Raw genomic sequence first — 15,144 nt, forward strand, 5'->3', positions numbered from 1 at the left:
AGGATAGCACTCTACCGCTTGAGCCACAGCTCGCCTTCTGGCCTTTTGTGGTTGATTGGAGATAAGTGTCTTACAGACTTTCCTGCCTAGACTGGCTTTGAACCAAGATCCTCAGATCTCAGCTTCTTGAGTAGCTTGGATTACAGGTGTGAGTCACTGGTTCCTGGCTGACCTGCCACATTCTTATATGTTGCAAGGGAGTAAACTGACTCTTTAAACCCTCAATAAGGAGTCTAGTCCTAGCTGGGAGAGCTCTGCCTTATCTCTTAATGCTATGACATTGGCGATTAAGTTCTAATATAGGTGTTTGGGGAACACTTATTAAAATCATAACAAACCCTCTGATCTCCTCTGTATGGAGAGGCTGAGGTTCAGAGAGGGTAAGAAAGTTGCCTAGCAAAAAAAGCAGTGCAGGAGGTATCACAATACCAGACTTCAAGCTCTACTACAAGGCCATCATAACAAAAACAGCATGGTATTGGTATAAAAACAGATCGGAAGACCAATGGATTAGAATTGAAGACCCAGAAATAAAACCGCACTCTTACAGCCAACTGATATTCGACAAAGGAGCTAAAGACATACAATGGAATAAACATAGCCTCTTCAACTACTGGTGCTGGGAGAACTGGGCAGCCATATGCAGAAAACTCAAAGTAGACCCAAGCCTATCACCATGCACCAAGATCAAGTCAAAATGGATCAAGGACCTCAATATCAGACCTGAATCCTTGAAACTACTGAAGGACAGAATAGGAAAGACGCTAGAACTTATAGGCACAGGAAGGAACTTCCTGAATAGAGTCCCAGGGGCACAACAAATAGGGGAAAGACTCGACAAATGGGACTACTACAAATTAAAAAGTTTCTGCACAGCTAAGGTCATAGCCACCATAATAGAAAGACAGCCAACCATATGGGAAAGGATATTTACCAGCACAGCAACAGACAAAGGCCTGATATCTGTCATCTACAGAGAACTCAAAAAACTAAGCCCCCCCCCAAGCCCAATATACCTATTAGGAAATGGGCAAAAGAGCTAAAGAGAGACTTCACAAGAGAAGATATAAAAATGGCAAAGAAACACATGAGGAAATGCTCAACATCCCTGCTAGTAAAGGAAATGCAAATAAAAACAACCCTGAGATACCACCTCACCCCAGTTAGAATGGCCTATACTCTGAACTCAGGAAACAACAAATGCTGGAGGGGCTGTGGGGAAAGAGGAACCCTTCTCCATTGTTGGTGGGAGTGCAAATTAGTACAACCACTTTGGAGAACAGTATGGAGGTTTCTCAAAAAGCTCAATATAGACCTACCCTATGACCCAGCCATACCACTCCTAGGCATCTATCCTAAACAGCAAAACCTAAGATATCAAAAAAGACATTTGTACTTCCATGTTTATCGCTGCACAATTCACAATAGCCAAAATATGGAAACAACCCAGATGCCCCTCCACAGACGAATGGATCCAAAAAATATGGTACTTATACACAATGGAATACTACTACATAGCGATTAGGAATGGTGAAATATTGTTGTTCGCAGGGAAATGGTCAGAACTCGAACAAATAATGTTGAGCGAGACAAGCCTAGAACACAGAAAACAAAGGGGCATGATCTCCCTGATATATGACTGTTAACAAAGGGAGACGGAGAGACAGTAGAGACCAAGTCTGTGAATACTGTATATGTTCTTGATACATTGTATATTGTATATATGTCTACCTGACCTAGACAAGGGATAGAAAAACAGGACGTAAGATATCACAAGAAATGTACACACTGCCCTACTATGTAACTGTCCCCTTTTTGCACAACACCTTGTAAAATAATTTATGTTCAATTAATAAACAAATAAAAAAAAAGAAAGTTGCCTAGGGTTGTAGTCAACTGAGAGTTGGAACCTAGGTTTGTCTTTTTTCATATGGCATTCTGCCTCAGGAACTCAGGAGGATTCCATTCTATTCCCCCACCACGCTGACTGCAGATGACAAAGGCAGTAGAATGCTGTCCTGAGCCAGTTTTAAAGCTAACACAAGTCTGTAATGGTGCCATGGAGCTGGGAGATGGAATGAGAGCCACAGGTGAGAGCTGCAGGCTTTCAAACTGACTCTTACAGATGCCTAGCAAGGAGGAAGAGGAGGGGAAGGGACTGAGTAATGGGCAGAACAGCTCTGTTTCCATCTTTTCTACATACTAGGATAGAAGGAAATGAAGCGAATTTCATTAGCAAAGTTCTGGCTGGATTTATTTGTCCACTTTTGTTTCTTAACAGAATGGGAAAGAGGACAGACACACTCATCTTGAGAAGAATGTTATGGAAGGAAGACAGGAAGAAACTGCAGTGTTCTAAGTGGGCTTTAAGAGTGAATGAAATTTGGGCTCCTGTAGAGAGAACAGAAGAAATGAATGACTAGAGTTCAGGCTTCGCGGAGGGGCTGTGCCAAGGCAGGTGGTCTCCATGTGTGAGCTGTCTAGATCAGCCTCCCTGGAGAACTGGAAACACTTGGTGCTGAATAAAGAGGAGCAGGGAACAGACCAGAGGTGGGGGAGCAGGGCAGCACCGCATGGCACTGATAATGTTCTGGGCACTCACGAGCAGAACAGTTTTTAGAATTCCCCAATTCTTAGAAGGACAAATAGTGCATGGATGAATTAATATCTAAGACACTCACCTTCCTCTTAGCAACTTAGCTATTTTTACTCAATGATAGTTTCTTTAGCTGTAATAGATTTACTTTGCTCCATGCACATAATTTTAAAATAAATTCATAATTATGACTATTGTATATTGTTTTGGCTTCTGTTGGCTTGGAAGGTTCCTTTCACCTGAAATCCAGGTTAATAATCACAGATGTACCCTTCCATACTTTGTAATTAGTTCATTTAATCACATACTAATATAATTTATGCATATAATATGTATAAGCCATTATATATTATATTTGGGTCATGAGATTTCATATTCCTGAGTAGTATTGTTTATGTGGTTCTGCTTTTGCTTTGCTCAACAATTTTTTGAGGAAGTTCTTCATTATCTGATAAGGGTTGATTAGTTTTGTGTGTGTGTGCCAGTTCTGGAGTTTGAACTCTGAGCCTAGGCAGTGTCCCTGAGCTTTTTTGCTCAAGGTTACTGCTCTAACATTTAAGCCACAGCTCCATTTCTGGCTTTTTGGTGAATAGCAATATGAATCTCACAGACTTCCCTGCTTGGTCTGGCTTCAAATCTCAATCCTCAGATCTCAGCCTCCTGAGTAACTAGGATTACAGTAGTGAGCCACCAGTGCCTGGCCAGATGAACTTAGTTTGTTGCACCTCAAAGAACTGTGCGGTGAGGGTCTGCTGTTATGAATTTGACCATCTGCCCAATGGGACAGATACATTGCTTCTGGGTTTGTGTTTTTTACCAGTAAAATTGACTAGCTGTTTTGTTTTGTTTTGTTGGTTGTAAAGCCTGAACTCAGGGCCTGGGCACTGTTTCTGAGCCTCTTTGTGCTCCAGGCTAGTGCTCTACCACTTGACCCATAGCACCACTTCCTACAAATGAAATTGAAATGAACACATTTGTATGTCTTATTAAACACACTATTACTGATTTAAAAAGTCTTGTGCCACAGTGTGTGTATTTTTGATCCTTTGCTCTGCCAATGACCAGCTTTGGTCTTTGGCATCCTTTAAATCTCTATGGGGATTAGTTTTCCTACTTTCTAAAACAGAAGAGTCATAAGGTTATGAGATTTACATAAAGCGTTTGCAAAGATACCTATCCTTATAAACAACTTAATATTACTATTTTGCTTATCTAATAAAATATGGACGAAAGGGATTAAAATTTTTTAGGTTGTATTGTGGACGGTGTTAAAAATCACAAAAAGCCACAGAAGTTCAAGTATCTACTGACAATGCATGATGGCATTCTTTCACCTATGTCTCCTCCCCAAATAGACCTTAACTCCTTATAATTTTTTCCAGTTTGATAGTTACAACGTGATGTCTAATTTGCATTTCTCTGATCTATGGTAAAGCTGAAATCCTCCTTTTGACTGTGGAGTTGGGGATACTGGCACATGGTTGGTTGTTTGGATTGATTCTTTGAACAGCTCTTCTGATTTTTCTAGGCTTGTGTTATAGTTGGATGTCAAATGTCCACTGAAGGCCCATAAGTTAAAAGCTTGGTTACCAGTCTGTGGCACAACTGGGAGGTAGTAGAGTCTTAGGAAGTTAGGCCTTAGGAAGGAAGTTAGCTCACTGGGACTGTATCCTTGAAGGTGAGATTGGGATGTCATTGTTTCTCAAATGTCTTGTCACAGAAATAGAAAGATTACATTGCCCACCCTCCCTTTTGTTTGAGTTATAAGCTCAGTGAGTTATAAAGCTGCAATGTCGATTATGGATTTTTCAGCCTCTAATTTCCCTGTACTGAAAAAACTACCTTTTCAAAACAAAGCATCTTACTTTTATTTGCAAATCCAATGCTGACAGTTCCACCAGAGTTCCAATTCTGATTAAAAAGTTTGCAAGGGCTGGGGATATAGCCTCGTGGCAAGAGTGCCTGCCTTGGGTACACAAGGCCCTAGGTTCGATTCCCCAGCACCACATATACAGAAAACGGCCAGAAGCGGCGCTGTGGCTCAAGTGGCAGAGTGCTAGCCTTGAGCGGGAAGAAGCCAGGGACAGTGCTCAGGCCCTGAGTCCAAGGCCCAGGACTGGCCAAAAAAAAAAAAAAGTTTGCAAGTAACACTGTGGCTCAAAGTGGTAGAGAGCTAGCCTTGAGCATAAAAGCTCAGGGACAGCACCCAGAACATGAGTTAAACCCCAGGCCTGGCACTGCAACCCCCTCCCCCAATAAAAATGTTTTCCACTATTCTAGGTATCTTGAGTTTGTTACATGTTCTCTATTATGTTTATGTTCTAGAGTATATTTTAAACTGCTTCAATTTTTCTGAAGAAATGTTTTATACTTTTATGTGTCTTCAAATTAGATAGGAATCAAATGTAATTTTCTTCTGCCTCCACAGTCAGTTCAGCTGGTAGCATTCCCTTTGCTAAGGAGAAGTCCCCACAACCTCTAAGGAGAGCAGGTCAGGGAATGGCATCATGGTGAACATTTCATGACTGTACATCTAGCAGGCAGACTTCTTGCTTCCCTGAGGATTTTTGTTTTGTTTTTTTCTGGCCTCGTGGTTTTCTTTTTAAGGAAGGCTACTCAGGTTCAACCAGAAATGGGACCAGCCAAGCAGTTAGAGGGTTCTGGAAAGTATCTGAGAGCTGTGTGAAGGAGCTTACAGATCCTCCTCTGTGGAGAAGGTCCGTGGAGGCTAAAGACCCAGAGGGAGGGATCTCTTTGTGTGATGATTGGAACTTACTAACTTAAGGCTCTGCAAATGTTGCAGAGTGTTTAAAGTATGTTATTCAGGACTTCTTCAGTTCCATAAACTCTACAACTACACTTAATACCCACTTAGCTAAACTCTAAACACACATGAAGGAGCTTCTTCTTGTCCCCAACTCTTGTTGCTAAAGACCTAAAAACAGAAGAATCCACCTTCCCCCTACCCCCAGGTAGTAGCTGCTAGGAAAGGGGGAGAAGTTGGGGATGGCAGGGGTAGGAGAGGGGGTTGTGCACTTGTTCTCCTGTTAGCAAGGGGCCTTCTTGGAAAGCTGGGGCGGGGGATATCAAAATGTGTTTGTTGCAACACCAGTGGGGTTAGGGGTGCCACCACCACTGACAAACATTAAAAGCACATTCACTCAGAAAGCAAAGGGACAGTCATCATCAGATGATCTGATTTGTGATGAAGTGTAGCCTCTGAAAAATCCTCCCACTGACAACCTTGGAGAGAGTGGCTTGTCACAGCACTTCACTTTTATTTTGCTGCCAACTATGGGACTTGAACTCAGGGCCTGGGCGCTGTCCCTGAGCTCTTCCACTCAAGGCTAGCGCTCTACCTCTTTGAGCCAAAGTGCCACTTGTGGTTTTCTGGTGGTTAATTGGAGATAAGAGTCTCACAAACTTTGCTACTCAGGCTGGCTTTGAAACCTGATCCTCAGATCTCAGCCTCCTGATTAGCTAGGATTACAGTGGTGAGCCATAGGTGCCTGGCCCACAGTAACTTATTAAAATGAAGCAAAAAGAACACTTAAGGCTGGCATTGGTTTTTAGGAAGAGAAGAAACAACTAGTTACATTGTTTAGACTTTGGTGCATCTTAGATTTGCTCTGGAAACAGTGCCATTCAGAATGATAAAGAATTTCCAGTCATGATCGATTTCCAATGTTTTGTCTTGCACCAAGGGACAATTCCAGCTTTCAGAGTGAGGGCCCTGGTTCAGGATCAGTGATGTGATTTCTGGCCTTTGTTTCCTTGTGCATGATGTACAGTTTGGAGGTGCTTGTCTGTGTGGTGAGGCCAGTGTGGATGATGGTGAGGGCTGGCAGGGTGGGAAGATGGCAGGGGCCATGCCCATCTCATGGCAGTGAGTCCTGGGGCATCTGATGTAAGATCAGGGATTTTGGGCTCTCCAATTTCATGGCTTCCTGGCTACAAGAGGCAGCCCAAGGTCTTCAGGCAGCATCTGCACTCCCTCTCTCGCTGCCAACGTTGTGGACAAAATTCACAACCATTTATCCAGATGTGTGCTCTCCTGCTCCCTTGCCTTTGCTACAGTGCTGGATGCAGCACTTCTCAGTACTCAGGGCCCAGAAAATGCAGCACCTGAGAGTTTTCTGTTAATCTAGTTACTCAGAGATGACTTCTGATGGGAGAAATAAAAGGAGTAACTCCGGTGTTGTGGTTTTCCTCAGGCCCCCAAAGCCTTACATAGGCTTCCTGTTCAGAGCTAAAGAAGACTGTATGAGTGCCAGAGCCATGGCTCTGACTGTGGGAAGAAAACTGGTTTCTCAGGCATTAAGAGATGCTGATAAGAGAACTGTTCAAGCCATGTGGCATTTCATGATAGCATCTGCTGCTTTTCACAGGGAGGCGTGGGAGGCTGCTCTGTAGTCTAGGCTTTTTTTTCACCAGTGAGGGACTCCAGAGATAGATGCGTTTTGAACTGCCTGGAATGAGAAGGAAGGCTGGTGTCTACCTCCTCACAACTCCCCGTCTAATGTCCAGTGCTGAAATGTGAACTTCAGCCTACAGGAGCTCCATTTAGATGGCCAGTTGCTTCAGAAAAGCCACCTATAATTGAATTTCCTGGACACATGGCAAATATTCTCCATACAAGTAGGAGTGGAAGTGTCATTGGATAAAATCCAGCATGTGTGCAAGACCAAGACTTCAAGGTGAACTAGAAGCTCAAGGGCTGGCACTTGTGGTATCTCTCCAGAGAACGTCCTGATTCTCAGAACGCCAGTGGATTGTACAATTTCCTTCCTTCATGCAATCACATGCATGAGACAAGAGGAAGGAAATGAAGCCAGTGGAGGGCAGCTGGATGGCGGTGGAGCTACTTCCCCATTGGGAAATGGCTGAAGTGGCTCTCCAGTGGGTAGCCCCTCAGAAGTGCAGGCCACAGGTCCAGCATGTCTTTTGTGCTCTCTTAGGCCTTTATGTGTGGTCGCACCAAAATGCACTAGCCCATCATTTCCATTGGGATGCCCTGCTGCTTTCTGATGCCCTCTATATAGTGTCGCTCCCCAGATAGCTTAAACTGTATCTTCCCAAACCTGCCCCTGGATCTCTTGAAGCTCCTATTCTATTGCATGCACATCCCTTGGAGTCCACCTTTTTTCTGATTGCTTTCTCTCCTTGTCACAGCAGGCTGGCTCTGTGTGATTATGTGCAGTGGGACTCTTTCTCTCTCTCTCATTGCTCGGTGGAAGTGGTAAACACAGCCACTTTATCACAAGAAGAAACAAGCAACTCTTCATCATCTGCCATGTTGTTAAGATGACCAGTAGCTTAGGTATTTTGGACTCTCACCATGTTTGATTTGTGATTGAGTATTGGGAAAAACCCCATTGTTAGCTGTATGTGCATTATACATGTATCTCAGGCTAACACATGTGTGTACATATGTATAACATAATATTTAAGATACTGTGATTGTTGGTTTATTTATATATTTTCCCTTTGGTGCTTATTGAGAAAAGAGACCTTGATCATTTTGTCTTTGTTCCTCTCAACATATAGTATCTGCTTAATGTGTGTGTGTGTGTGTGTGTGTGTGTGTGTGTGTGTGTGTGTGTGTGTGTACTGGTCATAGGGCTTGAACTCTGGGGCTGGGAACTGTCCCTGAGCTCTTTTACTCAAGGCCAGCACTCTACTACTTGAGCCATAGCACCACTTCCCCTTTCTGGTGGTTAATTGGAGATAAGAGTCTCATAGACTTTCTTGCCTGGGCTGGTGTCGAATTGTGATCCTCAGATATCACCCTCCTGAGTAACTAGGATTACAGATGTGAGCCACCAGTGCCTGGCTCACTGGCTTGATTTTAATTGTTAAATTAAGTAAGGTTTATCCTACAACAGTTACTATAGTCCTATATAGTATGCTGTTTGATGAAGGTATTGATTTAAGTTCATAAACCTCATAAACTACTTTCAATTTCATGTTCCTAAGCTAATAAGAAACAATGAAGAGATTATATTACACATGTTTATCCTTGTGTTGGGAGCCTGACAGAGTGGGTCCCAAGGGAGGGCTGTCATTCAAGTGTTTGGGGCTATAAACCCCTTTGTGATGTGTGGCCTGCTCTGTCTGCCTTCTGTGTCTTTCTGCCTCACAGCTTTCATCAACTACTTATCCACAAGTTACAGGAAAAGGAGAGACAAAGGGCAGCTTTGATTCATCTTGTGCCAAACACTTGATGTGGAGACGCTATCTCAGTTGAAGAACTTCAGCATGAGAGCTGGTCGGCTGGGGTCTGAGAGGGAGGTGTCAGGAGAGGGAGGGCATGCTCCCATGTCTGGACGCCATGGTGGGGTATGCTGATGCTGAATTGCAAAGCTCTATGTGCTTGGGTTCCAAATTCAGGGAGCCCTCTTATCACCCCAGCAGCTCCCCGAAACAACAGCATAAGTAGGCTGTGGAACAGAAGAGCCCAAGATTCATTTCCTACTACATTTTTCCAGGATACCTTTCCTTCTACATTTCAGAAGCTCCTGCAATGAGATTTAGGGACCATTATGCAGCAGGAAAGTGCTTGAGCCTACAAGAGGAATCTTGTCCACAAAGTTGCCCAGAATTGACTGATAACTATCTTCTTCCACACAGCAGTAAGTGGGAATAGAATGCCGTAACAGCAGAGAACCAGAGATTCTGGATTTTCAAGTCAGAAGGATGCTTAGCAATGATCTGGCCCAGGAGACTCATCTTATAGTAAGAAACAGAGATTGATGCTAAGGACAGTAGTCCAAAGTCAGACAATTTAAACCCTGAATTGGCATGAGAGTCCTCTGCTGGAGACCTTGTGATTTATTGAAACGATCATTACCTGTGTGGTGGTGGCATCCTCCTCCTCCTCCTCCTCCTCCTCCTCCTCCTCCTCCTCCTCCTCCTCCTCCTCCTCCTCCTCCTCCTCCTCCTCCTCCTCCTCCTCCTCCTCTTCTTCATTCTTCCCTAAGGGCTTAGCCACTGTCCCTGAGGGTTTTTTTTTTTTTTTAAAGCACTGTACCACTTGAGCTGCATCTCTTTTTCTGGCCTTTTGGTAGTTAATTGGAGATGAGGATAAAAGTCTCAACGAACTCCCTGATGGGGCTGGCTTCCTACCACCATCTTCAGATCTCAGCCTCCTTAGTAGCTGGAACTATAGGCATGATGCCCAACGGCCTGTGTCTTCTTATTTTGTAACTCTGTAGTTGTTATTACTGGTGTCCTTAGTAATTTATCTTATGTGATGGATACTGATCAATTCATTCTTGCTTCTGATCCATTCTGCTATCCACTCTTGTCACCCCTCATAATATCTGGCCTAAAGCTCTAAATGCAGTGATCTTACAACAATGCTGCTGCCTTCTAAATAAGAACTTTCAACCATAAGAAAGCAAAGATGATAGCTCTTACCACTCAAGATGGTTTTCTACAAACGCAGACATGGGGCTGATCTGCACCGTGTAAGTGTCATTCGCAGAGTACTCAAAGAGTCCATAGTAAGGGTTGAAGAGCTCCTGAGACAGAAGGAAGAAAAACTCCCGAGAAGGGCCACTGTAGTCCAGCCTGCAAAGGAAGTGTGGATCGGGATGATCAATTTGTGGTCAGAAGTGAAGTCTCCTGTTCAGATTCTAGCAAGTTCTTTAGAGCTGGGGTCTAGGGAGAGCAGAGGTCATCTCAACTCTTTAGAGTGGATCCCAATAGGGGCATCAATTTATGTAAGAAAAGGAGGAGGCAGTAATTGGTTGAGGATGTTATTAGCCAGGTTTCTATTTGGCTTATTAACTCTCATGGCAATGAATCCTTTTTTCCAACCATCTAATACCTATCAGACAAAACACACAGCTGGCTCATTACAAAGAAGGCCTTTGTTATGAGAAGCATAAAAGAACTTCCTGCAACTCTGTGTGTGTGTGTGTGTGTGTGTGTGTGTGTGTGTGTGTGTGTGTGTGTGTAAAAAAGATTTTCAGTTCATTCTCATATGCTCTTTTAGGTGGGCTTGCCTCTCAGTGATTTCTATGATTTCATAAATATAGAGGTTTGGTATGCAGTCGTGTAAGGCACTTTGGAAGGCTGAGCTTTACTTTTTTACTTTATTAGGTGCCTAGTAGTGTACCCTTTTGGCCACATAATCTCTGTCTCTAGGATATGATGATAACTCTAGGTTTTTGAAGAGCCAAAAGCCTAAAGCTTAGCACTACCTGGAGAGTGAAGGCCTCTGGAGAGGTCAGGATCGGGGCTACCTGGGAGCAAAGGCTTCTAGCTATCCTGCTTCTTCTTGAGAAAATTCACCCCTGCTTGTGAGGCTCTGGTCTGTGTGCACCGAGGCATATGTGTAAACCCCTGTGGTGTCTCACCCCTCCTCTCCAACGAAGGTGATGTAGAGCTTGTTTCTCTGCAGCTCCTTCCGGGAATAGGCCATCACCTGATTGAAAGTTCCCTCCAACAGGTGATCTCGTCGAATGATAAGCCTGGGAAGGAGAAGTTCCAGTGACTGTGGGCTCTGAGGGAGGGCTACTGGACAGGGCCATGTGTGAGTTAGGAGGACCAGGCGAACGGCCTCAGCCTCAGCATCCCGACAACAGAGAGGGCAGGAATGAGTCCCGTCATAACTCTTGGCAGAAACATTGGCAGATGTGGAAAACGTGTATACTTATTATTGGAAACATTCTTTCATAGTCACCTACTTTAAGATGCAATTAATAGGGAGCTCTCCAAGTAGAACTCTTAAATTTGGGCTTGGATTTTCAAGAAGAAAAATAATAAACTGAAAAAGAAACAAAATCAAAACAATAACGTATAACTCTTTTACTAGTTCTTCAATTGCAAAGTCACAGAGAATCTTTGAGTTTGAATAATATGTTCTGCCCAAGAATAAGTAAAAGGATACACAGCTTTTAAAAAAATTTTTGCTCAGTTCATTTTTTTTTTTTTACTCAGTTCAAGATTCTTGGTTTTCTGAAAAGGTCTAGTACTGATATAACACATGCCTATGTCTGCAATGTACTCTTCCTTTTCTTTCCCCTTCCCTTCCTTTCAATTCCTTTTCTCCTTCCTTCTCTTTCTTGCATTCCTTTCAACTTCGTCAATGCCTTTCATCTTTCCCTCCAACTCCATCACTTGCTCCCTTGACTCCTTTAACTGCTACCAGACCGGATCCCCAGTCCCCACACAAAGTAACCACACAGATCCCTGGAGGACCAATGGTGGGGAAGTCTGTCCTCTGAACTCAGTGCTGGGCACCGGAGCACTCACAGCTGAGCACCAGAGCACTCACTTGATCTTCCCTGGACCCTGTCCAAAGCCTTTGGCTTCGAGTTTCCGGTAGAAATTGCGGAGCTTGGCCTCGAAGTCTCTCCTGTATGGTGAGGGGGCCCTTGCACTGGCTCTCTGTAAACCTGCAGAGAGAGAAGCGCGCAGGTCTGCAGTCATTCTTCTTCTCCTCTGATTTCTTTCTTTTTCTTCTGGTGCTGAGAATTAAATCCAAGACCTCAAGCTTTGGAGGCAAATGCTCTACCACCCGAGCCACACTCCCCTAGGCCTTTTTGCATTCAGTTTGTTTTATAGATAGGGTTGCCTTAACTTTGTCTGGGCTGGCCTTAAGTCGCGACCGTCCTGTTTGCCTCCTGAGCAGCAAGGATGTCCAGGCTTGAGCTAGCATGCCCAGCATGGGTGTAGAGTCCACCAGAAGCACATTCCTGGCAGGGCAGCGGGACTTTAATATGTGTTTGTCATGCTTCTGTATTGCCGCCGACACTGACAGGGCATTAGGGCCTGAGCATTTAGAAGCTTATCCTTAACCCAAGAGCAAATTTTACAACAATGATAACAACAATGACAATAATAATTTCTTGACTTTATGCAGAAGAAAGCTTTTGTGATTTGCAGAGTGATTTTTAGATGTTCTTTATCCACCTGTTAATGAGATGGCCAAAATCATGGCTCACCGATGTAATATCTATTTTGTACTTATGTACTTCCAATACTAAGCTAACCATGTAGAGAGTACTTATAGCAGTAAACTCATGGAAATAAGTGTTAATTAGAGGTGAAATGATTTCCAACTAGGAAGGCAAAGGAGCACAGTGTCTTGAGATTCTAGAACATGATAGAAAAGCCCAGGGAGGCTTCCCTGGGAAGATCTGAAGAATAAGGACTCAAGGTCTTGCCTTGTGGCTCTGTCTGGCCTTGAACTCACAATCTTCCTGCCTCAGCTTCCTAAGTACTGGGATTGCAGGAGAGTGCCACCATGCCTGGTTGAAAATCTGCCTAACTTAGATACTGATGAGCTAGAAGAAGAATAGTCCAGGGCAAGGATCCTGTGGCAGAATGGCAATGGATGCTCTAGTTTGTCTGGAGCACAGCCTGTAAGGATGAGACTGGTCCAAAAACAGAGCTTCAGAACTGGAAAAGACTCATATCAAATAGGATAAGGCTCAGTTGCTAAACAATTTTGTTTTATGGTGAGCCTAATAAAGAAGTTGCTGCATGGGGGCTGCCATGATATGACAAGTTATAGAAAACGTCTGTCTTTCTATAGAGAGGAAACACTGGGGTAGAGCTGGGCAGAGCCTCACTGCAAATACCTGGGAGCAGTCTGGACTGAGAACCATGGGAACATGATCACTACTCTGCATTAAAAAAAAAAGATTGAAGCTTTATAAAGTGTTTTTGAATTAACTTCTATGACTCTCTGTCTCTGCAGCAATCAGGTAAATTTCACAAAGGCCTAGCTAGAGGAAATTATACATTTTAACACTAAAGTAATTGTATCACATAATCTTGGACCCCATGGTCAAATCCAGAGAATACAATATTAAATAAATTAGCAAAAACAACTGAATGATTATGTAGATTCATGGCATCAGTGATATCTTTATTAGGAAACTTGAATCTTTTGTATAAAAGTAATCCAGGTAATTTTTCATTCTCTTCTAACTTTTTATTCTTATTACTCTTTTTGCAGTTTGATCTCTTACCCATATAATGAAGTTAACATCTTGCTCCCTGAACAAAAGCTGAGAATGGAAGGAAGTGTAAGATGCCCCTTAGCAGACAACAGACTCTGAAGCGTGGCAGATCAGCATGGGCCAACAGCTCCCCCTAACGGCAGGCTCCTGGAAAGCAGGTCATGGTGCACACACTGGAAGTATTTAATTGTCCTGCTATTGGCTATCACAAAGCTTCTGTCCCTCACCTCCACCCACTCCTAGACAATTGGACCTCAGCTATGTTGTTTGTGAGATGTAGTAAGCATTGGACACTTACTTAATTATGGCATTGACATGTCTATTTGGAGGGAGTAACATGAAGGAGATACTGGTGTGTGTGTGTGTGTGTGTGTGTGTGTGTGTGTGTGTGTGTATGTGTGTGTGTGTGTACTGGTACTTGAACTCCAAGTCTCTCATTCTAGGCTTGCTTTTTTGCTTAAGGCTGGTAGTCTACCATTTGAACCACATCTTCACTTCTGTTTTTTTTTCTGATTAGTTGGAGATCACACACTTTTCTGCCTGGGCTGGCTTCAAACCACAATCCTCAGATTCCTCCTGAATAGCTATGATTACAGATGTGAGCCATCAGTGCCTGGAAAAGACACTGTCTTTAAAAAACTTTTAAAATTGGTATTATAAAGTTGAATGTCAAAGGGGTTACAGTTACGTAAGTCAGGTACACAGTACATTTCTTTTTTGAACAAGATACCATCTTAAAACAAATTTTTTAGCAAGTAACAAAGTTGGCTTAAGAGAAATATTTGACTGACACAACTCAGAGAAACCAAACTAAAAGGCATTGTAGTTCTAGACAGGTATGACAGTAATCCGGAGTGAGATATTACTTCTAAGAGACAGATCACACTGCTAAGTTCTGATCACACTACTAAGCTCTGATCACATTGCTAAGTTCCGTTTCTTCTCTGAAGTTTCCCACAGGCTTCAACAGCCAAACTTGGATGCTGGCCCTAGAGACTGTGAGATGGAAAATCTCTAGACTTTTCAAGTGAAGCTCTTTCACTTTTAATATTACAAGAAGAAAGCTTGGTTTAGAATAAAAACTTACAGTAATACAATAATATAAGCCAAATATTAACAGAGAATGCCGGCACTGGTGGCTCATGCCTATAATTCTAGCTACTCAAGAGGCTGAACTATGCGGATTGCAGTTTGAAGCCAGCCAGAGCAAAAAGGCCTGTGAGACTCGTACCTCACTAAACTACACAAAAAAGGCAGAAATGGAACTGTGGCTCAATGATAGAGCCTTATCATTGAGCAAAAGCAAAAGCCTTATCATTGACGGACGGCACCCAGGCCCTGAGTTCAAGCCTCAGGACCATCACAAAAACAGGGAGGGAAGTCTCTGTTATCTGGATCCAGTTTGGGGTTATGGGTTTAACCTAATTAATTATCTTGATGACTCCTTGGATATGACTTTTCAGTTTAATATGTAGTTCCGCATTTGGCATGAAAGACAAAGAATTTTTGTGTTACGAGTAAGAGGAATTATTTCATGTGGTGTAAGAAAACTCTTTGGAATCTCTGTGGAGA

At 43.1% G+C, this 15,144-nt stretch overlaps 1 protein-coding gene across 1 annotated transcript in view; it reads right to left on the reverse strand.

Moving 5' to 3' along the window:
* Hecw1 (HECT, C2 and WW domain containing E3 ubiquitin protein ligase 1) overlaps positions 1-15,144 on the reverse strand; it is a 288,520-nt gene that overhangs the window by 23,695 nt on the left and 249,681 nt on the right. Inside the window, exons 20-22 of the mRNA XM_048339413.1 lie at positions 11,880-12,000; positions 10,960-11,073; positions 10,016-10,168 (exon numbers count right to left, since the gene is read on the reverse strand). Of these exons, the coding sequence (XP_048195370.1) occupies positions 10,016-10,168; positions 10,960-11,073; positions 11,880-12,000 (388 nt within the window). The remainder of the gene's footprint in view (positions 1-10,015; positions 10,169-10,959; positions 11,074-11,879; positions 12,001-15,144) is intronic.

The sequence above is a fragment of the Perognathus longimembris genome, chromosome 2 (genome assembly GCF_023159225.1).
Source record: "Perognathus longimembris pacificus isolate PPM17 chromosome 2, ASM2315922v1, whole genome shotgun sequence".
In the NCBI taxonomy this organism is placed as follows: domain Eukaryota; kingdom Metazoa; phylum Chordata; class Mammalia; order Rodentia; family Heteromyidae; genus Perognathus; species Perognathus longimembris.